Below are 25,193 nucleotides of genomic sequence, written 5' to 3' on the forward strand. Positions count from 1 at the left end.
CGCAGCGGCCCGCCCCCCGAACGGTCCGGCCATGCCTGCGTTGGCTGGCCCGCTCCCCCTAAACGGTGGGTAAACGCCGCCATTCAGCCCCCTCCCGCCTAGCGACCGCCTCTGTCTCAGAGGCGATCGCTAGGCAACAATGACTGCCATTTGCCGGCGCATGCACAGTTCCGACCCGATCGCAGGGCTGCGAAGAAGTGCAGCGTGCGATCGGGTCGGAATGACCCCCCCATACTACAGCAATATTTAGATATCTTCAAGTCATGGTAAAACACGGTTTTTAAATTTGTCTTGGTGATTATTTAAATTGGATCTTTTCATTGCCAGATATTGAAATTCTATGTTAAATACACTCTATCCGCGACCACACGTTATATTTGCATATTGTCTTCTTTTTTTAAAATATTTTATCTTATCTCCCAACAATGAAGAGACTGTACACTGAAAAAGTTGTATTTACAATGTCTTTATTGTATGACATGTAGTGTTTTAATTAAAAAATTTCTGAGAAAAAAATCTGCAATTTATATATTTACTCTGTAATAATAGGCAGAGCTGTAATAAATATACAGGTATATAAGTTAAAATTCATTTGTATACAAAATTTTGTTACAACTGAAGAATCTTCTCTCAGAAGGGTTTGTTGCCCCTGAAGATCTTCTGGACAGTGACCCTTGTACACCCTGGGTTAAGACTCGTAGAACTCACCAGTAGGTCTTCTTGCCTATAATAGCCGCTTTTCCCATAAGGCTTTATGTGCCTACCGGTACTGGGATGCCATCAGGACTTACGCCACTGGTGGTAGTATGAGCTTAACCTTTGACTGAGTGACCCGAGTCAATGCCGATAGAACGAAAGACTCAAAGAAGAGAGGAGCTGCTCAAAGACAGAAAACAAGAGAAAGAGGGTGGTACTATAGTGCCAGGGAAAAACGGGGAGATCCAAAGAAGTAAACACTGGAGTCTGTGATCGAGGACAAGACAGGAGTAATTAGGTCTAGAATACAATAGGGATAAGAGAGCTCAGAACCAGTAGGTGGAATACTGGAAATGGTAGTGGCGTGTGACAAATTTACAGAGGAGCGCAGCCATTACATGATATACAGTATAAGAGGAGTAGGATATTGGAGCTTTGGATTTAGAGGCTCACAAGCTCACGCAGAGTGTAAATTTACATAAATTATGTTATAATAGTTGGATGACTTATTATATCCCTCTCCTTTGTGGGAGGATGATAGAGAAAAAAAAGTCCGGCCTCCACCTTCCCCATAGCCGGCCAATCACACTCCTTAGATCTTACTTCTCTATCATCCTCTGATGGATACTGGAGCTTGGGACATAGAGGCTCAGAAGCTCACTGCAGTGTACATTTAAATAAATGATGTTATTATGGCAAGGATGTTTAAAGATCTTATCTTCATTGAGGAAACGTCAGATGATATAGTTACTGGTTACAAGGGCCTCAGAGAATGGATGGGTGATGTTATGCCATATCAAGTGCAGCAGAGCTCATGAAGGGGTCCCCAATGTAATCTGCAGCAGGACAGCTATATCCTGGTCTCAAATGAGAATCCCCGGAAGAGTTCCTGGTGGACGGAACTAATTGGTGACTCACAGGCTGATGGTGTAGCTGACAGAAGATCTGAGAACGCCAGGTGTGGAAGCGACTTCTTAGGTGGCTGCAGAGAGAAGAAATAAGAGACATGTATTTTATCTAAGCAGGGAGAGAGAACGCCATATATGTCAGATGGGATTCAGTCATGTGACCGGAACTCGGGATCCCGGTGGTCACCATGCCAATGCCGGGATCCTGAGCGACCAAAAGCCCTACAGTTGGTATGCCGACTAACAGGGACTATCCCACTCGTGGATGTCCACGACACCCATAGAGTGGGAACAGAACCTGTGGTGAGCACAGCAAGCCCCAAGCCCGCAAGGGGCTTTGTTGCCCCCACCTCCCCCCCTGCAGGTATTATGCAGCCAGGATCCTGGGGTCTGTATGCTGACCGCTGGAATCCCCACCACCAGCCCCCAACCCTGTCAGACAATACAAGTATATAATAATATTATATTGATATCAGGGGAATTCACATTCGCCTTTACCAATTATCATCTGACTGCAATTTATATACTGACTACAAAAAAATGTCAGTAAGAAATGAGCCATGGCAGCTTTATACATACACACCACAGACACACACAGTACAAGACTCTTACACCGCCAGCTTTTAACACGGGTTATTGCACATGAGTGCGCATAACCCATGTTGCTGTGCGGCCTGAAAGGGCCTAGTTGGAATAAACTGGGCCAAGCTACCTGGTATTCCAACTCGGGTAGCGACTCACTGTGCTGTGTGAACGGGAAGCCGGGTCAATGTGACCCGTTTCCCGTTCACTCTGTGTGGACAGGCAGCGTTTGGAGATCATGTAATCTCTAAGTGCAGCCCCCCGCCGCGTCACTGCTGATGTTACCAACCCGGCAATATGCCAGGTTGGGGACAGTGGCGGCGAGGGGCCTGAGGCAGGTCACATGCAGGAAGCACCTGTGTCAGGCTACCGTGTGCGACCCGCCTCAGGCAGTGTAAAGGGGTATAACAGTGCACTTACTTTGCTGGGTATGAATGGGGGTGGTATCTTGCGGGCCTCTCCCAATCCATACTCCAGAAGAAGGGATGGTCTCTAATTACACCATCCACACCCAGACGCTTATCAGGATCTTCACACAGGAGCTGAAAAGAGCAACAAGACCATCATTATTTAACAGCTGAGCTGCAAATGAAATTGTGACCCATATATAGCTAGACATTCATTAGATATTATTTACTTGCAGCATCAAACAAGTGACAGTCAGGCTTTTGCCACATCATATTCAAGAATAAATGTGTGATAGGTAACAGGCCATTTGCACTGAAACATTTTTTTAGACTTCAAAAGAAATGTGTATATGATATCTGTGTTTGAAATGATGTATGTTGGGTTCTCAGGTCAGTCATTTAATACATGGCACAGGTATGAAATATACATGCTGCGTGTCTGCGCTGGGGTTACCTCCATACATAATGCATAACACACATAGCAGTACCAGGGCTCCCATCAGTAAATGTGGAGATAAGTAAAAAAAAAATCAGACAAGGCCAATTCCCTCTGCCCCTCCCCCTCTGCTCTTACTGGGTATCAGATAGGAAATGCTCCATGCCTGACCTTCAGGGGGGGGGGGGATCAGAGTAACAGGAGTAAAGGCCCATACACATTAGACGATGTCGCTCTGTGAGCGACATCGTCTAACGTTTCCCCCTCCCGGGCTGGCCGGTCGGCGGCCGCCTGTACGCACTGAGCGATATGACCGCTCATATCGCTCAGTGACGTCACACCCCCGCCAGCCCTGCATGAAGGTCGTGGACGACAGTCCACATCCTTCATGCATGCCCTACCGACAGCGACGATCGTTGCCGACCCGCGGGGCCGCGCATCGGTCGTCGCTGGCGGCATACACACTTGATGATAAAATGAGCGACGTCGCTCAAGGAGGGGGAAAATGAGCGACGTCGCTCATTTTATCGTTAAGTGTGTATGGACCTTAAGACATACACCCAGGGCAGAGAAGTGTAACTTGCACCTTATGTAGAAATTGGAAATTGTCTCTGAACATTGATGCAGGACACTGAAAAGTATTAAAACCTTTCCTTGGGAACCTGTAAGACCAATACAGAAGCTTTTCCAAGGGTAATTACTTCTTCATTGAGATTATAGACTAAGAGGCCCATTTATCAAACAGTATTTACGGCTATGTCACCAAAAACACCGGTTTCCGAGAGCTAGCCGCAAATACTATGTATCCCTGAAATGTATGAAGGAGGGATCGCTGCAAGTATCCGATACCTGCTGCGATCCCTCCATTGCTGTGGTGGATGCAATGCTGCCCAACGTATCAATACTGGGAAACACAGAATGTGTTGGCAGATAAGAATCACTTGGCCCATCTAGTCTGCCCCTATTTTACCATATTTTTACCTCAAACCTTATTTGATCCTCATTTCTTTGTAAGGATATACTTATGCCTATCCCATTCATGCTTAAATTGCTCTACTTTCTTAGCCTCTACCACCTCTGATGGGTGGCTTTTCCACTTGTCCACTACTCTTTCTGTGAAGTAATTTTTTCTCAAATTTCCCCTGAACCCTCCTCCCTCCAGTCTCAGTGTATGTCCTCTTGTTCTAATGCGTCTCTTCATTTGAAGAAAGCTTCCCTCCTGGACTTTGTTAAAACCCTTGATATATTTGAAAGTTTCTATCATGTCCCCCATTTGCCTTCTCTGCTTCATACTATATATATTGAGATATTTTAGTGTTTCTGGTTTTGTTCTGTGATTTAGGCCATGCACCATTTTCACCAGCGCACGCAGGGGGGGTTTCCAAGTACCTGGAAATTCCCCCTGCCACCAATCTATTGCCGTAGGTGACCGATTTTTTTTGAGGGAGGGAGAGATTGAGGAGCCGTCATCAAACTGGTGACGCTGAAGCAGCCTTCTCATATTCAAAGAGAAGGCTGCTGAGCTGCGAGCTTGCTGAATTTGTACTTTAGGGGGAGCTGCAGCAGTAGTGCGGCACAGCTCCTCCCTGGTATTTCTCTCTACCTCGAGTCCCGGTAGCTGCAGGCATTGGTAATGACGGCACCAGCATCAAGTATCTGTGTAGTATGCGCAGTGCCGTAACTAGACATTTTAGCGCTGTGTGCAAGAAACGGCATTGGCGCCCCCCCCTTAACGTAGACCGGCGGCAGTGCGCGCCGTAGGCGCGCCCAAAAATATATAGGGCGTGGCTTCGCGGGAAAGTGGTGTGGCCACAAAATAATACCAATTCATACAATGGTGCACAGTAGTCTCCATTATTCAAATTACGCCGCACAGTATGCGCCACTACACCACCAGGTAGTGCCCCTTTTTCACATTACGGTGGACAGATTCCCCTTTTTACACATTACTGCAGACAGCGTCCCCTTTTCACACATTACGGCAGACAGCGTCACCTTTTTTACACATTACGGCAGACAGCGTCCCCTTTTTACACACGTTACGGCAGACAGCATCCACCTTTTACACGTTACGGCAGGCAGAGTCCCCCTTTTACACGTTACGGCAGGCAGCGCACCTATCTAGTTACGTCACTGGTGCAGGGTACAGGGGGCAATGTGTGGGAGGTGCAGGGTAAATGGAGCAGTGTGTGTGGTGCTGGATACAGGGGGCAGTGTGTGTGAGGTGCAGGGTACAGGGGGCAGTGGGTGAGATGCTAGTGAGAGGCTGGGTGCAGGGGGCTGTGTGTCAGTGTGTGTGTGTCTCTCAGTGTGTGTATCGGGACTGTGTGTCAGTGTGAGTGTGTCAGTGTGTGTATAGGGACTGTGTTAGTGTGTGTGTGTGTGTGTGTGTGTCAGTGTGTGTATAGGGACTGTGTGTTAGTGTGTGTCAGTGTGTATATAGGGGGCTGTGTGTCTGTCAGTGTGTGTGTGTCTGTGTGTGTATAGGGACTGTGTGTCAGTGTGGGGTTGGAGAGAGCTAGGGTAGTAATAGAGGGGCATCCTCCCACCAGCAATGGCGGCCAGTCCCCCTCCCGCTTACAAGGATCCTGCTTGCGTCTGGACGAGCTGAGGTCAGCAGCAGGTATAGAGCTGCTGGTCCTCGGCCATCATTTCCGCAGCTGATACTCGCTGGAGCCATGGCTATGAGAAGTTGCTGGATGCCATAACCCATACGCAGCCAGCGCAGTGAGAGGCCCGGCATCACACATATCCGGGCTGGCGGCCTCTCACTGCGCTGGCTGCGTATGGGTTATGGCATCCAGCAACTTCTCATAGCCGCGGCTCCAGTGTGGCAGCGGTACATAGAAGAATCGGGCCAGCATTGAGGGGGAGGTGGGGGAGGGATAGCACAGCCACCATGGAGATATCAGAGCTCAGCATACCTGCAAACCAACCCGGCGTAGCAATCCGCCGCTGCTTGAGCGTTCCAGCTGCACTGGGCTTGGCTGGGGGAGGAGGCGGAGATCATCGCGGAGGCGGGGGGCGGGCATTACTCGCGGCTTCATGAGCTGTACTGCTAGCTCCGGCTTTGGGGCGGGGGGAGGCGGAGCTAGCAGTACAGCTCATGAGAGTAGATTGTGAGGCCGGCTGATTGCGCCCCAGGTCAGCCTGCGCTGTGTGCAAGGCACACAGCGCACCTACCTAGTTACGGCACTGAGTATGCGTGGTGTGTGGCAGGGGGAAGGGGGTGGGTAGTTTGTATTTAATCAATTATAATGGCTGATGTAATACTGTACATAGAAGTGTATGTACTGGCTTCTGGCATAACAGTGTAAAAGTGAGGGGCTACTTAGTGTGGATATTGTAGGGCAGGTTTAAGGATCCCACAGAGGCTATAAATTGTGTATGTAATTATACAGGTTGAGTCTCCCTTATCCAAAATGCTTGGGACCAGAGGAATTTTGGATATGGGATTTTTCTGTAGTTTGGAATAATTGCATACCATAGAGAGATATCATGGTGATGGGACCTAAATCTAAGCACAGAATACATTTATGTATCATATACACCTTATACACACAGCCTGAAGGTCATTTTAGCCAATATTTTTTATAACTTTGTGCAGTAAACAAAGTGTGTGTACATTCACAGAATTCATTTATGTGTCATATACACCTTATACACACAGTCTGAAGTTCATTTAATACAATATTTTTAATAACTTTGAGTATTAAACAAAGTTTGTGTACACTGAGCCATCAAAAAACAAAGGTTTCACTATCTCACTCTCACTCAAAAAAGTCCGTATTTCGGAATATTTGGATATGGGATACTAATATATATATATATATATATATATATATATATATATATATATATATATATATATATATATATATATATATATATATATATATATATATATATATATATATATATATATATATATATATATAGTATCCCATATCCAAATATTCCGAAATACGGACTTTTTTGAGTGAGACTGAGATAGTGAAACCTTTGTTTCACTTTGTTGTTGTTATATATAGTCTCACCTTGATAAAGGGGCAATACTGCCCAAAAACGTTGGCTCTGACTTTTGTGATGAATTAAACAAGTTTTTTTTGCACCTTCTGATATTATTGTCTCCGAGTGCCACTGCTTGTTGGACTAGTTTGTATTATATATACAAATCCAATCCACACCAATTTGCCGGCACTCTGGTAGCCTCCCAGGGCTCACTTGCTCCGGTGCCCTCCCCTAGGGTGTTGCATCCTCACACATATCTTGCAAAAACGAGGCGGCACTCAGAGGCTCTTTATGTGAAGAAATAGAGTGTATTCACTACATCACATCAATGTTTCAGGGACATGTTTCCCTTCATCAGGTTAACACAAAGGTATTTTTTTGCCCTCCAACAGTAATGTGATATGCAGTATAGAAATGGTGGCAGATCGCGGCACCCACAAATGAAGACTCACAGGCACCCACAGGCTACTCCGACATTTTTTTTTATACCAACATTTAGCAGGGATACCCTGACAAAGGTTGTTATAAAGCAAAATTTTGGAGTAGCCTGCGGGCGTCTGTGAGTCTTCATTTCTGGGTGACGAAGAGTCCACGAGTGCCACCATTTCTATATTGCATATCACATTACTGTTGGAAGCAGCAGGTTAAAGAGTGCATACTACCTCAGTCTCCACCCTCTTATGCTTGGCTCCACCCCCTCTTTGGAAACCCTCCTTCAAAAATCCTGCATGTGCCCCTGATTTTAGTTGCCCTTCTTTGTACAGTCTCTAATGTATTAATATACTTCTGAAGATATGGCCTCCAGAATAGAACACAGTATTCTAGATGAGGCCTTACTAATGACCTATACAGTGGCATTATTCTTTCTTTCTGCTGCTGATTCCTCTCCCTATACACTATCCTTCCTCATTGCTTTGTTACATTGCTTACCTGCCTTTAAGTCACCTGAAATAGTGACTCCTAGATCCATTTCCTCCTCAGTAGTTTCCAGTATAGTGCCATTAATACTATATATAGCTTTTGGACTTTTGAGACCCAAGTGTATGATTTAGCATTTTTTGGCATTACACTGTAATTTCCACGCTCTTGACCAATCCTCCAGTCTACCGAGATCCTCAATCATTTGTTTTACCACTCCTGGTGTGTCTAACCTGTTGCATACCTTTGTGTCATCTACAAAAAAAGCATACTTTCCCTTCAATGCCATTAGCAATGTCACCAATAAAGATTAAAATGCACTGGTCCAAGTACAGATCTCTAGGGTACTACACTGGTAACATTTCCCTCCACTGAATGCACTCCTTTTACTATAACTCTCTGTTTTCAATCCTGCAACAAAGTCAAAGAGTGATCTGGCAACCTGAGCTGCATACTCAGCACTTACTCACACTCACCTTTTCAATGATGTTTTCAGCATCAGGGTCTAATGAAAAGTCCTGTATGTCAACTAGCCTGCTATCTTCCGGGGATTGTCCGGTCAGCATTTGGAATAGGTCAACTCCAAATGAGAACCAGTCTGCCGAGGTGTTATACCCGAGGAAATCTTCCATCTGCCAATAGAATGACATAATTTACTATATGCTATAGGTTTATTCACAATAATGTTAATATAAGTCTGAACAGTATACACTGTACTAACTCACATACATTGGTGTAAGAGCAATTTTTCATTGGGGAATTCACATGTATCAAAGGAAATAATACATACATGTAACGCATAACTGATTAGAATAATTATACTGGTAAATGTTATAAACATAAAAAGTAATATATTTTATTTACTGATTTTATCAGTTTATGGGACCTATTTATCAATAAATATTTTCGGGAAATCCCCCCAAAACACATGTTGTCATGAGGTACCTGTAAGTAATAAGTATTCTAATAATATATGTGCAGGGGAGCACAGCAGATATTGGAGATACAGTGCCTGCTGTGGTTCCCTGTTATCACTCACAATAGCAGCCCCATAAGTTTCTATAGGGACTGGTGTTTTGCTGAATTTACCAAGCTCCTTGGCTCCATATCTCATGCCATATCAAGAGTAACTGGAGAGGGATCCTATGGATACCTATAAATCATAAACCTATGGATCAGTACAAATTAGAAACCTATATGAGCTGCGTTTGTGAGCAAAGATGGGAGGCCGCAGCAGATATCTCCGATACTGGCACACTCCACTTGTCCTGGCACAGTCAGCAGACCAAGCATGTGCAATAGTGCGCCCAGATCCTGAAGATCCCTCCTCCTACATGTTGGTGGGGATGATAGCAGTAACCCTTAGTGGTACCAGCTTTACTCAAACATTTACAACCAAGGGGATCATTCTACACACTCTGAATCCTCTTTCAATTGATAACAGAGCTAACACCATATGAAGATGGCATTTACTAACACTGTCAAACTCCCAAAACATTTACTTTTCTGAGCTTGATAAATAGCACAACAATTACATTCCTGCACATTGTAGGGGGACTGCAGTGTGCGCTATTACCTATAGGAATGCTGGAGATATCACAGAGACTTAATAGCCTTTTTGCTTAAATTTGTGGCATTTAGCCCTGTTTCCGCGTGACTACTGGGACTAAAGGGCCTGACCAATAAGCCCTCAAATGTTATAACATCATTTCCTGGTCTCTTGAAAACCAAAAAGTGGAGATCTGACACTCTCTGCCTCCCTTTCTCTAGGTTTATCAATAGATAAAAAATAGACAGCAACCACTGACATATTCATAGCTTGCACCCATGTTTAAATACTTACCTCTCTGATGTACCGCGTCGGTGCTGCAGTCGCAGCACAAATCCCCACTGCATCATTTTTCCAGAGATATGCGCATGTGCAGTAGAAAAGTCTCTGGGAACAGGGCACGGGCAATATGTTCCCGGAGATCCACATTGCCAGAGGCTACTGTACCGTAATACTGCACAGAAACAATATAACCCACCCAAATCTAACTCTCTCTGCAAATGTTATATCTGCCCCCCTTGCAGTGCACATGGTTTTGCCCAATTGCTAACAAACTTGCTGCTGCGATCAACTCAGAATTACCCCCATGGTTTTGCCCAACTGCTAACAAATTTGTTGCTGCAATGAAGTCTGAATTAGGCCCTTTGTGCATGTCTGCCGATTTTTTAAAGCATCAATAATTTACATGGTAAAACCAACTTGGTTTTGCCTCTAAAATGATTGTTGGTTTAAAAATCGGGCAGACTCACACTAATGGGCAAAACCATGTTGCACTGCAGGTGGGGCAGAGGTAACATGTGCAGAGAGAGTTAGATTTGGGTGGAGTGTGTTCAAACTGAAATTGAGATTGCAGTGTAAAAATAAAGCAGCCAGTATTTACCCCGCACAGAAACAATATAACCCACCCAAATCTAAATTTCTCTGCACATGTTACATCTGCCCCACCTGCAGTGTAACATGGTTTTGCCCATTAGTGTGTTTTTTTGATTTGGTAACAAATCTGAATAACCCCCTCAACTCGGGAGGCAATTACATTTAGTCCTATATATGAGAAATCCACTAATATCCTTTATAACTCACCTCGGGGGCAATATAGCCTGGTGTTCCTGCATATTCAGTGGCGACGTCTCCTTCATGCATGTTGTTTAATGCAAGGCCTAAATCTGCAATCTTAACATGGCCGTCTCCATGGATGAGAATATTCTCTGGTTTGATGTCTCTGTAAAAAGGAACATTCTCTAAGTAAAACAAGCTGCTGAGATGGACCAGCACGTGACATAACTTACAATTCATCTTTCAATATGCAATTAAACACTTCAAAGGGTTTTCCCCTAATCAATGTGCACAGCGTCTATTCACAGGAAACAGAGAGGCTGGGGGCATGGCCTGCAGCTCACAGAGCACTGGGTATGCCCCCATAGTGGCGAAAATGGGCTCGTGGCTCGCAATCGTGGGCATTCCCACAAAGCCACACCCCCTTTTCACGAGACTACTGCCCCTTTTCATGGGTATGTGCCTTTGGCGCGCAGCAGTGTCCCTACTTGGACAGTGACGATGTTGGGAGGTATGTCTCACATAGACCAAGCTCAGGGAGGGTGTATCACTGCGGCTATTCTAGGTGTAAGAGTAAATATGGCTGTGACCAGGTATATCTATTACACCTAGTATAGGGTAGGTACAAGTGTGCACTGATAGCAGTGACTAGAAGTAAACCAATCATACACATAGGAGGCGGGCAAACAGCAAGACACCTACAGCTCTGCATATGGAGAATATACACGTCTTCCATGCACGCAGCTCAGGGTGATTTCCATACAACCCAGCATCAGGCCCTATCTGTGTATGGTCAGTCTCCTGCACTCATCATTGTAAATAAGACACAAGTGTACAAAGACATATAATAATAGTGTCAGAACTGAGACAGGAAACAATGATCTACTACAATGAGAGGACAGATGTACTTACCGATGGATGTAGCCCTTGGAATGCAGATGTTCCAGTCCACACACAATCTCCGCTGCATAGAAACTGGGAGAGAAAGAAAGGAAACCGCTGTAACCATAGGTAACAGGCTCAGAAAGAGGCTACACACAGAATTACACCTGCACCATGTGACACTGGGATGTACAACTCACTACATAAATACATAACACACTGATAACACCTCTCCCCTACTGCTCAGGACGGTATAGCACACTGGGGGCCATTTATCATAGATTGCATATTCAATGTGATCTGAGCGGGATCTTACTTCCCAGGATCACATTGCAATATGCGATCACAACGAGCTGATGTATCAATCAGCACCTGCAGGGACAAGGGCTCCGAAAGGATCTCATGCCTGCCATCTGCTGTGATGGCTGCCGGTGCTCCTGCGCATGTGCGGTCAGCTAAGATCACACAGCGGCCACTTCCGGGGAGATACCTGCTGCGATCCCTCCTTCTTACATTGCTGGGGTACATAATATTTGTGGCTAGCCCCAGAAAATGAGTGTTTTCACGGACACAGCCACAAATATTGTTTGATACATGGGCCCCTGTCTTATGGGAGATCCCACATTCAGATGGATGTGGATCATCAGATCGACAGTGTCTAGGTCTACAATGTTTAGGTCGACCACTATAGGTTGACAGTCATTAGGTCGACAGGGTTGGAAGATCAACAGGGTTTCTAGGTCGACATGTGCTAGGTCGACAGGTCAAAAGGTCGACATGAAGGTTTTTTGGGGTTTTATGTCGTTTTCTTCGTAGAGTGCCCGGGAACCTCAATTAGTGCACCATGTCCACTCGCATGGCTCGCTTCCCTCACCATGCTTCGGGCAAAGTACCTCGCTCCGCTACCGCTTCGCTCGGCACAGATTACCATTTTAAATCGTAGTCCATGTGGATCGTTAAGTATGAAAAAGTTAAAAAAAAGATTAAAAAGAAAAAACAAAAAAAAACTCATGTCGACCTTTTGACCTGTCGACCTAGCACATGTCGACCTAGAAACCCTGTCAACCTTCCAACCCTGTCGACCTAAACATTGTCGACCTAGACAGTGTCGATCTTCAGACCTGATCCCCATTCAGATGTCACCTGGTTGTGTGTGACAAAAGAAGGCAGAACAGGCCTTTGTACCAGTCAGTGCAGAGATGTAATGCTGACATGAGGATATTAGGGCACACACCAATACCAGTGGAGGCTTTCATGCATGACCATGACAAAAATGTGAGGTGTATGGGCCACCATATGAATGTCATTCAGCCAATGCTGATCCAGAATCCATCATTACATGTCTGACTTTTACATATTACATATATTATATTAATACAATGCCTCCATCCACCAATCCCTATAACCCTGAATGTATTCTGTGGCCAGACACTCATCCACTCAGTCTCCTTTCAGCTCTTACGTTGCTGTGTTTAGGTCCAAGGCACCAGTTCTTTCCAATAGGTCATAAAGGCCTCCTCCATTGGCATACTCCATTCCCAGGAAGAGGAGCTCCTGTTAGAAGACATATTATGATATATTAATGTTTCTAATCATTGGCATCTACAGACAGCACATAACTCACTGTGATTCCCAGTTTTCAATTGCAAAAGCCGCCTCCATAGATTTCTGTGGCGATTGCTTCAATGCCAAATTTACCAAGTGCCAGAATGTAAAGCATGACATTGTTTGGCCTCGGTAGGTAACACCATCTTGGCCTCGGTAGGTAACACCATCTTGGCCCCGGTAGGTAACACCATCTTGGCCCCGGTAGGTAACACCATCTTGGCCCCGGTAGGTAACACCATCTTGGCCCCGGTAGGTAACACCATCTTGGCCCCGGTAGGTAACACCATCTTGGCCCCAGTAGGTTATCCTTTATAGCCTATGGGCTATATTCCTCAAAAGATACTGGGAGCGGGATCTATATAATCCCTCCCTGACACTCCCTGCTCACACATGTGCAGTCAGCAGACCACACATATAGAGCTGCGTGTCCGGCCCTACAACATGTAAGTAAAGAGATCGTATTAGTGATCTCTATACTATTACACATCACTAGAACAGGGGGTGTGGTATGGAAGGTCGACAGTGTCTAGGTCGACCACTATTGGTCAACAGTAACTAGGTCGACAGGTATGCTAGGTCGACAGGGTCTAGGTCAAAAGGTCAACATGAGTTTAAAAAAAAAAAAGTTGTGTTGTTTTCTCTGTACAGTGACCGGGAACCCCAATTAGTGCACCATGTCCCCTCACATGGCTCGCTTTGTTCGCCATGCTTCGGGTAAGGTGCCTCGCTCTGCTACCACCGCTGCGCATTTGGCACAGGGTACTATTCCCAATCCTAGTCTGCGTGGATCGTTAAAAAAAAGAAAAGAAAAAGAGAGAAAAAATATGTGAAAAACTCATGTCGACCTTTTTTGACCTGTTGACCTAGAACATGTCGACCTAGAAACCCTGTCGACCTACTTACTGTCGACCAATAGTGATCGACCTAGTTACTGTTGACCTAGAGACCGCATCCCAGAACAGGCACCTATCAGAGCCCCTATGGGCTATAACACACTAGCCGGTTTTCCCCGGATGGCAAAAAGCCGGACAAGTTTGTCTGGCTTTTTGCCATCCGGCAGAGTCTTTCACACACAACGGCTTTGAGCCATGTGTAATGCTGTGCGCATGCGCAGCATTAGACACAGCTTTTAAAAAAAACGTGTGTGAAAGCTCCCCTTCACACACGCGGTCTACTGCCTACAAAGACGGGACGGCGCCGGCACGGCAGCCGGACCTTCCAGTGGATATTTCCGGCTGCAACCTGGCAGCCGGGCCGGGGCCGTGCAGTGTGAAAGGTCCCTACCCTTCACACTTTTAATTACAATACTGGCACGGGAAAAGCCGGCGTGTGTGTTTCAGCCCTATAGCTGCAAGCACACTTGCCTACTTTTGACAAAGCATGTCAGGGAGATTGTGAAAGTAACAGCTATCTGCGTGGACGTGTACTGCTACATCTGAGAGCCGTGTCATATAAATGACTTACATCCAAATGTAAATGAGCCCCAAAGTTACTAAGGTCTACTTGTTGAAGGAAAGGCACTTTTTTTTTCAGGATTTGTGTATTGTGTTTTCCAAGAGGTTCCATATACTGTAAGTGGCCACAAGAAACCTTATTTAAAATGCACGTAGCCATAGGGATCAGTGTGCCTTATACCATAGGCAAACGCAGGGGGGTGTTACTGGTTGCCCGTAAACCCCCCTCCTCTTGGCAAGTGGCTCAAATTATGACAATAGCAACAGTATGTAATGAGATTACTAGAGCTGCCACACATCATGCAGTTTAAGGGATAGAGCAGAGCTGCTGCACGTGCGCAGTGGTAGCAGCTTCTTCTACCAAGTTTGCTGTGTGTGAGGATCTCAGTCCTCAATCAGTGCACTGGACCAGAGAGTAGTGTCGAAGTCGAAAAATATTGCAGTACACACATCACGTACAAACTCCACACACAGAGCCGGCCCTAACCAATATGATGCCCTAGGCAAGATTTTGGCTGGTGCCCCCTAGCACCACCGCTGGTTCTGCCTCTGACCTTGCACCTCTTTCCCAGCGCCATCACCCCTCACCCATAGCAGTCCTTGTACCCCCTATATTTTAAATAGGAACAGTTCGCACATTTGACGCACAGCCCAAAAAGGGGGATCTTCTTGCTGGGAAAGGGCATGGCCACACAATAGTAACCCCAATTCCAATTACGCCACACAGTACTGCAACTTTATTCACATTTTATCTTGCGATAGTGTCCATAAATAAGATTTTACTCACCGGTAAATCTATTTCTCGTAGTCCGTAGTGGATGCTGGGGACTCCGTAAGGACCATGGGGAATAGCGGCTCCGCAGGAGACTGGGCACAGCTAAGAAAGAATTAGGACTACCTGGTGTGCACTGGCTCCTACCACTATGACCCTCCTCCAGACTTCAGTAAGGATACTGTGCCCGGAAGAGCTGACACAATAAGGAAAGGATTTTGAATCCCGGGTAAGACTCATACCAGCCACACCAATCACACCGTATAACTCGTGATATTATACCCAGTTAACAGTATGAACATAACAGAGCCTCTCAACAGATGGCTCAACAATAACCCTTTTAGTTAACAATAACTATATACAAGTATTGCAGACAGTCCGCACTTGGGACGGGCGCCCAGCATCCACTACGGACTACGAGAAATAGATTTACCGGTGAGTAAAATCTTATTTTCTCTAACGTCCTAGTGGATGCTGGGGACTCCGTAAGGACCATGGGGATTATACCAAAGCTCCCAAACGGGCGGGAGAGTGCGGATGACTCTGCAGCACCGAATGAGAGAACTCAAGGTCCTCCTCAGCCAGGGTATCAAATTTGTAGAATTTTGCAAACGTGTTTGCCCCTGACCAAGTAGCAGCTCGGCAAAGTTGTAAAGCCGAGACCCCTCGGGCAGCCGCCCAAGAAGAGCCCACTTTCCTCGTGGAATGGGCTTTTACAGATTTAGGCTGTGGCAGGCCAGCCACAGAATGCGCAAGCTGACTTGTGCTACAAATCCAGCGAGCAATAGTCTGCTTTGAAGCAGGAGCACCCATCTTGTTTGGTGCATACAGGATAAATAGCGCGTCAGTCTTCCTGACTCCAGCCGTCCTGGAAACATAAATTTTCAAGGCCCTGACTACGTCCAGTAACTTGGAGTCCTCCAAGTCCCTAGTAGCCGCAGGCACCACGATAGGTTGGTTCAAGTGAAAAGCTGATACCACCTTAGGATGAAATTGGGGACGAGTCCTCAAACCTGCCCTATCCATATGGAAAATCAAATAGGGGCTTTTACATGACAAAGCCGCCAATTCTGACACCCGCCTTGCCGAAGCCAAGGCCAAAAGCATGACCACTTTCCACGTGAGATATTTTAAATCCACGGTTTTGAGTGGCTCAAACCAATGTGACTTTAGGAAACCCAACACCACGTTGAGGTCCCACGGTGCCACTGGGGGCACAAAAGGAGGCTGAATATGCAGCACTCCCTTGACAAATTTCTGAACTTCAGGCAGTGAAGCCAGTTCTTTTTGGAAGAAAATCGACAGAGCCGAAATCTGGACCTTAATGGAACCCAATTTTAGGCCCATAGTCACCCCTGACTGTAGGAAGTGCAGAAATCGGCCTAACTGGAATTCCTCCGTTGGGGCCTTCCTGGCCTCACACCACGCAACATATTTTCGCCATATGCGGTGATAATGTTGTACGGTTACATCTTACCTAGCTTTAATAAGCGTAGTAATGACTTCCTCCGGAATACCCTTTTCTTTTAGGATCCAGCGTTCAACCGCCATGCCGTCAAACGCAGCCGCGGTCTTGAAACAGACAGGGCCCCTGCAGCAGCAGGTCCTGTCTGAGCGGCAGAGGCCATGGGTCCTCTGAGATAATTTCTTGAAGTTCCGGGTACCAAGCTCTTCTTGGCCAATCCGGAACAATGAGTATAGTTCTTACGCCTCTTCTCCTTATTATCCTCAGTACCTTGGGTATGAGAGGAAGAGGAGGGAGCACATAAACCGACCGGTACACCCACGGTGTCACTAGAGCGTCCACAGCTATCGCCTGAGGGTCTCTTGACCTGGCGCAATATTTTTCCAGCTTTTTGTTTAAGTGGGACGCCATCATGTCCACCTGTGGCCTTTCCCAACGGTTTACAATCAGTTGGAAGACTTCTGGATGAAGTCCCCACTCTCCCGGGTGGAGGTCGTGCCTGCTGAGGAAGTCTGCTTCCCAGTTGTCTACTCCCGGAATGAACACTGCTGACAGTGCTAACACGTGATTTTCCGCCCAACGGAGAATCCTTGTGGCTTCTGCCATCGCCGCCCTGCTTCTCGTGCCGCCCTGTCGATTTACATGGGCGACCGCCGTGATGTTGTCTGACTGGATCAGAACCGGCCGGTTTTGAAGCAGGGGCTTTGCTTGACTTAGGGCATTGTAAATGGCCCTCAGTTCCAGAACATTTATGTGTAGGGAAGTCTCCTGACTCGACCAAAGTCCTTGGAAGTTTCTTCCCTGAGTGACTGCCCCCCAGCCCCGAAGGCTGGCATTCGTGGTCACCAGGACCCAGTCCTGTATGCCGAATCTGCGGCCCTCTCTGAGATGAGCACTCTGCAGCCACCACAGCAGAGACACCCTGGTCCTTGGAGACAGGGTTATCAACCGATGCATTTGAAGATGCGATCCGGACCATTGGTCCAACAGGTCCCACTGAAAAGTTCTGGCATGGAAACTGCCGAATGGAATCGCTTCGTAGGAAGCTACCATCTTGCCCAGGATTCGCGTGCAATGATGCACCGACACCTGTTTTGGTTTCAGCTCCTCGGCTTTCTCCTCTGGGAGAAACACTTTTTTCTGGACCGTGTCCAGAATCATCATTTCGGCCATTACCTTGGTAAATACCCTCGGTGCCGTGGACAGGTCGAACGGCAACGTCTGGAATTGGTAATGACAATCCTGTACCACAAATCTGAGGTACTCCTGGTGAGGATGGTAAATGGGGACATGCAGGTAAGCATCCTTGATGTCCAGAGATACCATGTAATCTCCCTCTTCCAGGCTTGCAATAACCGCCCTGAGCGATTCCATCTTGAACTTGAATTTTTTTAAAAATAGGAATTTGGTACTTACCAGGTAAATCCTTTTCTTTGAATCCATAGGGGGCACTGGAGTACTCTTGGGATATGGACGGCTTCCACAGGAAGTAGGCACTGAATAAATTAATTTTGGAACTATACCTCCCCTCCATATCCCTGAGTACCTCAGTGTTTTTTACTGAGCCGAACAGGAGCGATAGAGAGGTTGACAATGGAGCATTACATATAACATAACGGACAACAATAAAGTTGACCCAACATTACTGAGAACTAAACAGTTGACACCATAACTTGTTAATCTGAACCAGTCGGTGAAAGTGTGTTACCATAAGATCTACTGAACCTACCCCAAACCAGGTAAACTGCTCTGGGTGGGCGTCCAGTGCCCCCTATGGATTTAAAGAAAAGGATTTACCTGGTAAGTACCAAAATCCTATTTTCTTTTTCATCCACTAGGGGTCACTGGAGTACTCTTGGGACGTACCAAAGTTTCCCCCGCGGGCGGGAGAGCTGTTTGGCACCTGTAACACTAGGCGGCCAAAGCTAGATGCTGATGCCGCAAACGTATCAAACTTGTAGAGGTGCACAAACGTGTGCACCGAAGACCATGTAGCCGCCCGGCAAAGCTGTGTCGTAGAAGCTCCACGACTCGCTGACCATGATGTTCCCACAGCACGTGTGGAATGAGCTGTTATCGATGTAGGCGGCTGTAACCTAGCATGAAGGTAAGTCTGACGTATGGTCACTTTAATCCAACTGGATAAGGTCTGCCTAGAAGCTGGCCAACCCATCTTGGCAGCATCATAGAGAGCAAACAACGTATCCGTCTTACGAACGGTCGACGTTCGGGATACATAAATGCGTAATGCGCGTACCACATCCAACCTACCAGAGTCTCCTGTTAACATAGGAACTACTATTGGTTGATTGATGTGAAAAGATGACAAGATTGGTAGAAAAAGATTGGTAGAAAAGCAGAATTCGCTCGGAATTCCGCTCTGTCATCATGAAACACTAAATACGGTGGTTTGCACGACAAAGCACCCAATCTGAAACACACCTTGCTGACGCTAAGGCTAAAAGAAACATTATTTTCCCAAGTGAGAAATGTAATATCCACTTGTTGTAAGGGTTCATAATAAAAAGACTAAGAAATCTAAAAACCAGATTCAAGTCTTATGGCGCAGTAGGTAGAGTGAATGGAGGCTGAACTCTGAGGACACCCTGCATAAAAGGTGTGAACCGACGGCAATATGGCCAATCTACTATGAAAATAAATGGACAACGCCGATATCCGCACTTTTAGTGTGGATAAACTCAGACCTCTATCTAACCTAGGCACGCCAAATTCTGTAATAATGAGCTGCCGTAACCGGCTTCCTAGCTCGTAACATGGTTGGAATACCCGATTCTGGAATGCCCTCTCTTCTTAAGAGGGCTGTCTCAACAGCCACCCCGTCAAACGCGGCCGCGCTAAATCGGGTAAAAGGAACGGACCCTGCTGTAACAGGTCAGAACGTAGTGGGAGCGGCCAAAGACCGACTGCGAGTAGACCGCGGAGATCCGAGAACCAACCTTTGATCCGTTTTAGCCACAGAGGGAGCAGCGGAAACGGTGGAAATAGATACGCGAGACTGTATGGCCACGCGATTGTGAGAGCATCCACCGCCACTGCCTTTGGATCTCTCGTTCTGGACACGACCTAGGGCGTTTGATGATTGTGGCGAGATGCCATCAGGTCCACCTGCGGGTAACTCCACTTCTGGACCAGCATGTGAAATACTTCTGGATTTAATGCCCATTCTCCTGGATGAAAATTCAGACGGCTGAGATAATCCGCCTCCCAGTTGTCCACTCCCGGAATGACTACTGCCGACAATATCATTTGGTGATACTCGGCCCAATAGAGGATTCAAGCTACAGATGTGACTGCTTACATCTTTGCTTTTTTTTTTTTACAAATTTGGCACAACATGCAAAACACAGCTAAACTGTTTTTCATGAGAAGTGAGTGGATGAATTTTAAAATTTTTGTTTGCCATAAAAGAATATGTATAAAGTAACATATTAAGGCAGCAAATTAAGAAAAAAAACACAAGACATGACTAAATCTCTGAGTATATAGCATGCAAAACCGTGCCATACATGACGGGACACAGCAAAGATGCACGTGGACACATCTGTACCTCCCGCATTGCCATACGGTTTTTCGTTCCTCCTTGTTTGTTGATGTATGCGACTGCTGTCGCATTGTCTGACTGCACCTGAACAGCCTGAGCCTGCAGCCTGTGCACTGCTTATAGTAGCGCATTGTAAATTGCCCGGAGTTCCAGGACATTTATAGACAGCAATCTTTCGTGATCCGCCCAGAGACCCTGGAGCTGATAATTTTGAACTACAGCTCCCCAACCTCTGAGACTTGCGTCCGCCGTGAGAATTATCCAATTCTAGGCACCGAACCGTTTCCCTGCGGTTAGATTCTGTACTTTGAGCCACCAGAGTAGAGACTCTCTGGCCCTTGGAGACAACCTCACTTCTGCAGTAAATCTGCAGATGCGAGCCCGACCACTGTGCGAACACATCCAATTGAAAAGGACGTGAGTGAAGTCCTCCGAACTGAAGCGCTTCGAAAGCCGCCACCATTGTCTAATAGGCAAATGCACAAGTGAACCGAGACTGTGCGTGGCTTGAGCACTAATTGTACCAGATGACGAATGACCTGTACTTTCTGTTCGGGTATGTAAATTCTTTGATTTACCGTATTGAGAATCATACCTAGGAATTGAAGTCGTTGAGACGGAATCATTCAGGAATTAGCGTAGACAATGGTAGGAAATCAGATTTTTCCTCCCCACTTGGTCTGCGATCTATCTCGTTTGGAATCCGACTCCGCCTGTTAGGAACGTAGCCAAAGTGGACGTTATGCGCTACTAGCGAAGCTGAAAACGCAAGAACCAACTGCCAACGTCCAAAGAAGCTGTAGGCAGCAAGAAGTGTAAGGTGGTCTTTATTTAGGGCAAACCTGAACTGGAATGCCCTGCCACTACAGCCTTGTTACCTCAAACCCTTACCAAAGCAGGGCGAAGCAACAGCCCTACTGCTGTGTAGGGTATACTCCGATATGTAGTAAAACACCCAATAAATGCAATGGTCTCTGATTGGAAATTGTTCAGCCTTCGCTGAGAACCTGACGTACTGGCCTGGTGCTATGAGGGCTGGCGGCAAATCGACCGCAACAATGTAACTGAAACTGTCTGTGCAGTCTTTACGCAGAGTACTAACCACTATACGATCACGGCAACTTAAACGAGCCAGGTAGGAGACGAACCTACAATCTTGTTATGCATAGTCAGATGCGTTATACATTGCGCCACTGGCCCAGATTCGTATTTGTCCGACACACTGTGTGACCGACTTTGCAGCGAAGCTGCTTGTTTGATTATGCATAAATGCATATAGCAGAGGATAGTTTCAATCTGCCTACCTCTGGGTTATGGGCCCAGCATGCTTCCATTGCAGTACTCTGCTGCACATGTAAGTGCAAGAGATCTTGTACTCCAACCAGTAAGTACACCACGGAAGTAACGTGTGTATAAACCTGCATTACCGTGCATGTGGTTACCAGCAATAGTGAATCTTCCTGTAGAGTCATGCTGTACAAAAACAATTCATAAATTAAACTCCTAACAACACCCCGCTCCTCCAGAGTCTAAGTGTTGTAGGGCAGCAACTTCCGAGAAAGAACCAGGAAGTAACATTAAAAGAAAAAAATTGTCCTACCATGGATTTTTTTTAAATTTTTTTTTTTTTTTTTAAACACCTGTTAAACCAGGATCTGAACCAGTGTCCATGCAAACACAATGTTCACTGTGGCCGGAAAGCCTAACCACTTGGCTACAGAGCCACCTGTAAAAACAATAAGCAAAGCTGCTGTGGTGTGGCCATGTTTGCAGTGCTCAACAGATAGTGTTAATAAGCACTGAGTGCTGACCAATTATTCTTGCTTACTGCAAAATAGACTTTTAATGTCAGCATATTATATATATATATATATATATATATATATATATATATATATATATATATATATATATATATATATATATATATATATATATATATATATATATATATATATATATAATAAGAATTTACTTACCGATAATTCTATTTCTCGGAGTCCGTAGTGGATGCTGGGGTTCCTGAAAGGACCATGGGGAATAGCGGCTCCGCAGGAGACAGGGCACAAAAAGTAAAGCTTTCCGATCAGGTGGTGTGCACTGGCTCCTCCCCCTATGACCCTCCTCCAGACTCCAGTTAGGTACTGTGCCCGGACGAGCGTACACAATAAGGGAGGAATTTTGAATCCCGGGTAAGACTCATACCAGCCACACCAATCACACTGTACAACCTGTGATCTGAACCCAGTTAACAGTATGATAACAGCGGAGCCTCTGAAAAGATGGCTCACAACAACAATAACCCGATTTAGTTAGCAATAACTATGTACAAGTATTGCAGATAATCCGCACTTGGGATGGGCGCCCAGCATCCACTACGGACTCCGAGAAATAGAATTATCGGTAAGTAAATTCTTATTTTCTCTATCGTCCTTGTGGATGCTGGGGTTCCTGAAAGGACCATGGGGATTATACCAAAGCTCCCAAACGGGCGGGAGAGTGCGGATGACTCTGCAGCACCGAATGAGAGAACTCCAGGTCCTCTTTTGCCAGGGTATAAAATTTGTAGAATTTTACAAACGTGTTCTCCCCCGACCACGTAGCTGCTCGGCAAAGTTGTAATGCCGAGACCCCTCGGGCAGCCGCCCAAGATGAGCCCACCTTCCTTGTGGAATGGGCCTTAACAGATTTAGACTGTGGCAGGCCTGCCACAGAATGTGCAAGTTGAATTGTGCTACCAATCCCACGAGCAATCGACTGCTTAGAAGCAGAAGCACCCAGCATTGTTGGGTGCATACAGGATAAACAGCAAGTCAGATTTCCTGACTCCAGCCAACCTGGAAACTATATTTTCAGGGCCCTGATAACATCCAGCAACTTGGAGTCCTCCAAGTCCCTAGTAGCCGCAGGTACCACAATAAGCTGGTTCAGGTGAAACGCTGACACCACCTTAAGGAGAAACTGGGGACGAGTCCGCAGCTTTGCTCTGTCCGAATGGACAATCAGATATGGCTTTGTGAGATAAAGCCGCCAATTCTGACACTCGCCTGGCCGAGGCCAGGACCAACAGCATGGTCATTTTCCATGTGAGATATATCAAATCCACAGATTTGAGTTGTTTAAACCAATGTGATTTTTTAGGAATCCCAAAACTACGTTGAGATCGCCCAGTGCCACTGGAGACATCAAAGGGGCTGTATATGCAGTACTCCCTTAACAACTTCTGGACTTCAGGAACTGAAGCCAATTTCTTTCTGGAAGAAAATCAACAGGCCGAAATTTGAACCTTAATGGACCAATTTTGAGACCCATAGACACTCCTGTTTGCAGGAAATGTAGAAATTAACCTAGTTGAAATTCTTCCGTGGAGCCTTCCTGGACTCACACCCTGGCACATATTTTCACCTAAGTGGTGATAATGTTGTGCGGTCACCTCCTTCCTGGCTCTGACCAGGGTAGGGATGACCTCTTCCGGAATGCCTCTTTCCCTTAGGATCCGGCGTTCACCCGCCTTGGCGTCAACGCAGCTGCGGTAAGTCCCGGAACAGACACGGTTCTTGCCGAATCAAGACCCTTCTTAGTATCTCTTGAAGTTCCGGGAACCAAGTCCTTCTTGGCCAAACCGGAGCCACGAGTATAGTTCTTACTCCTCTCCTTCCTATCATTTTCAATACATTGGGTATGAAAAGCAGAGGATGGAACACATACACCGACTGGTACACCGACGGTGTTACCAGAGCGTCCCAGCTATTGCCTGAGTGTCTCTTGACCTGGCGCTTCAGGTGGGACGCCATCATAACCACCTTTGGTCTTTCCCAACGGTTTACAATCATGTGGAAACTTCCAGATTAAGTTTCCACTTTTCCGGGTGGAATTCATTTATGCTGAGGAAATCTTCCCAGTTGCCCACTCCCGGAATGAACACTGCTGACAGTGTTATCACATGATTTTCCGCCCAGCGAAGAATCCTTGCTGTCATTGCCCTCCTGCTTCTTGTGTCGCCCCGTCTGATAACGTGGGCGACCGCCATGATGATGTCCTACTGGATCAGCACCGGTTGACTTTGAAGCAGGAGTCTTCCTAGGCTCAGAGCATTGTAAATTGCCCTTAGCTCCAGTATATTCATGTGGAGAGAAGTCTCCAGACTTGACCACACTTCCTTGGAAATTTTTTCCCTGTGTGACTACTCCCCAGCCTCTCAGGCTGGTATCCGTGGTCCCCAGAACACAGTCCTGAATGCTGAGTGTGCTGCCCTCTAAAAGATGAGCACTCTGCAGCCCCCACAGAAGAGACACCCTTGTCCTTGGAGACAGGATTATCCGCTGATGCATCTGAAAATGCGATCCGGACCATTCGTCCAGCAAATCCCCTGAGATCTGCCGAATGGAATCGCTTCGTAAGAAGCCACCATTTTTCCCAGGACTCCTGTGCATTGATGCACTGATACTTGGCCTGGTTTTAGGAGGTTTCTGACTAGGTCGAATAACTCCTTGGCTTTTTCCTCCCGGAGGAACACCTTTTTCTGGACTATGCCCAGAATCATTCCTAGGAACAGCAGACGTATCGTCGGAAAACAGCTGCGATTCTTGGAATATTTAGAATCCAGTCGTGCTGTCGTAGAACTACTTTAGATAGTGCTCTTCCGACCTCCAACTGTTCTCTGGAACTTGCCCTTTTCAGGATATCGTCCAAGTAAGGGATAATTTAGATGCCTTTTTTCTTTGAAGAAACATCTTTTCGGCCATTACCTTGGTAAAAGGCCCGGGGTGCCGTGGATAATTCAAACGGCATCGTCTGAAACTGATATTGACAGTTCTGTACCACGAACCAGAGGTACCCTTGTTGAGAAGGGCAAATTTGGATGGAGGTAATCCTTGATGTCCAGGGACA

General features: G+C 46.3%; 1 protein-coding gene across 1 annotated transcript in view; it reads right to left on the reverse strand.

The window, feature by feature from the left end:
• Positions 1-450: 450 nt before the first annotated feature.
• LOC135034577 (protein kinase C delta type-like) overlaps positions 451-25,193 on the reverse strand; it is a 112,724-nt gene continuing 87,981 nt past the window's right edge. Inside the window, exons 4-9 of the mRNA XM_063954271.1 lie at positions 12,905-12,996; positions 11,473-11,535; positions 10,588-10,726; positions 8,435-8,590; positions 2,607-2,728; positions 451-1,678 (exon numbers count right to left, since the gene is read on the reverse strand). Of these exons, the coding sequence (XP_063810341.1) occupies positions 1,483-1,678; positions 2,607-2,728; positions 8,435-8,590; positions 10,588-10,726; positions 11,473-11,535; positions 12,905-12,996 (768 nt within the window). The 3' untranslated portion in view covers positions 451-1,482. The remainder of the gene's footprint in view (positions 1,679-2,606; positions 2,729-8,434; positions 8,591-10,587; positions 10,727-11,472; positions 11,536-12,904; positions 12,997-25,193) is intronic.

Source organism: Pseudophryne corroboree, chromosome 2 (genome assembly GCF_028390025.1).
Source record: "Pseudophryne corroboree isolate aPseCor3 chromosome 2, aPseCor3.hap2, whole genome shotgun sequence".
Classification (NCBI taxonomy): domain Eukaryota; kingdom Metazoa; phylum Chordata; class Amphibia; order Anura; family Myobatrachidae; genus Pseudophryne; species Pseudophryne corroboree.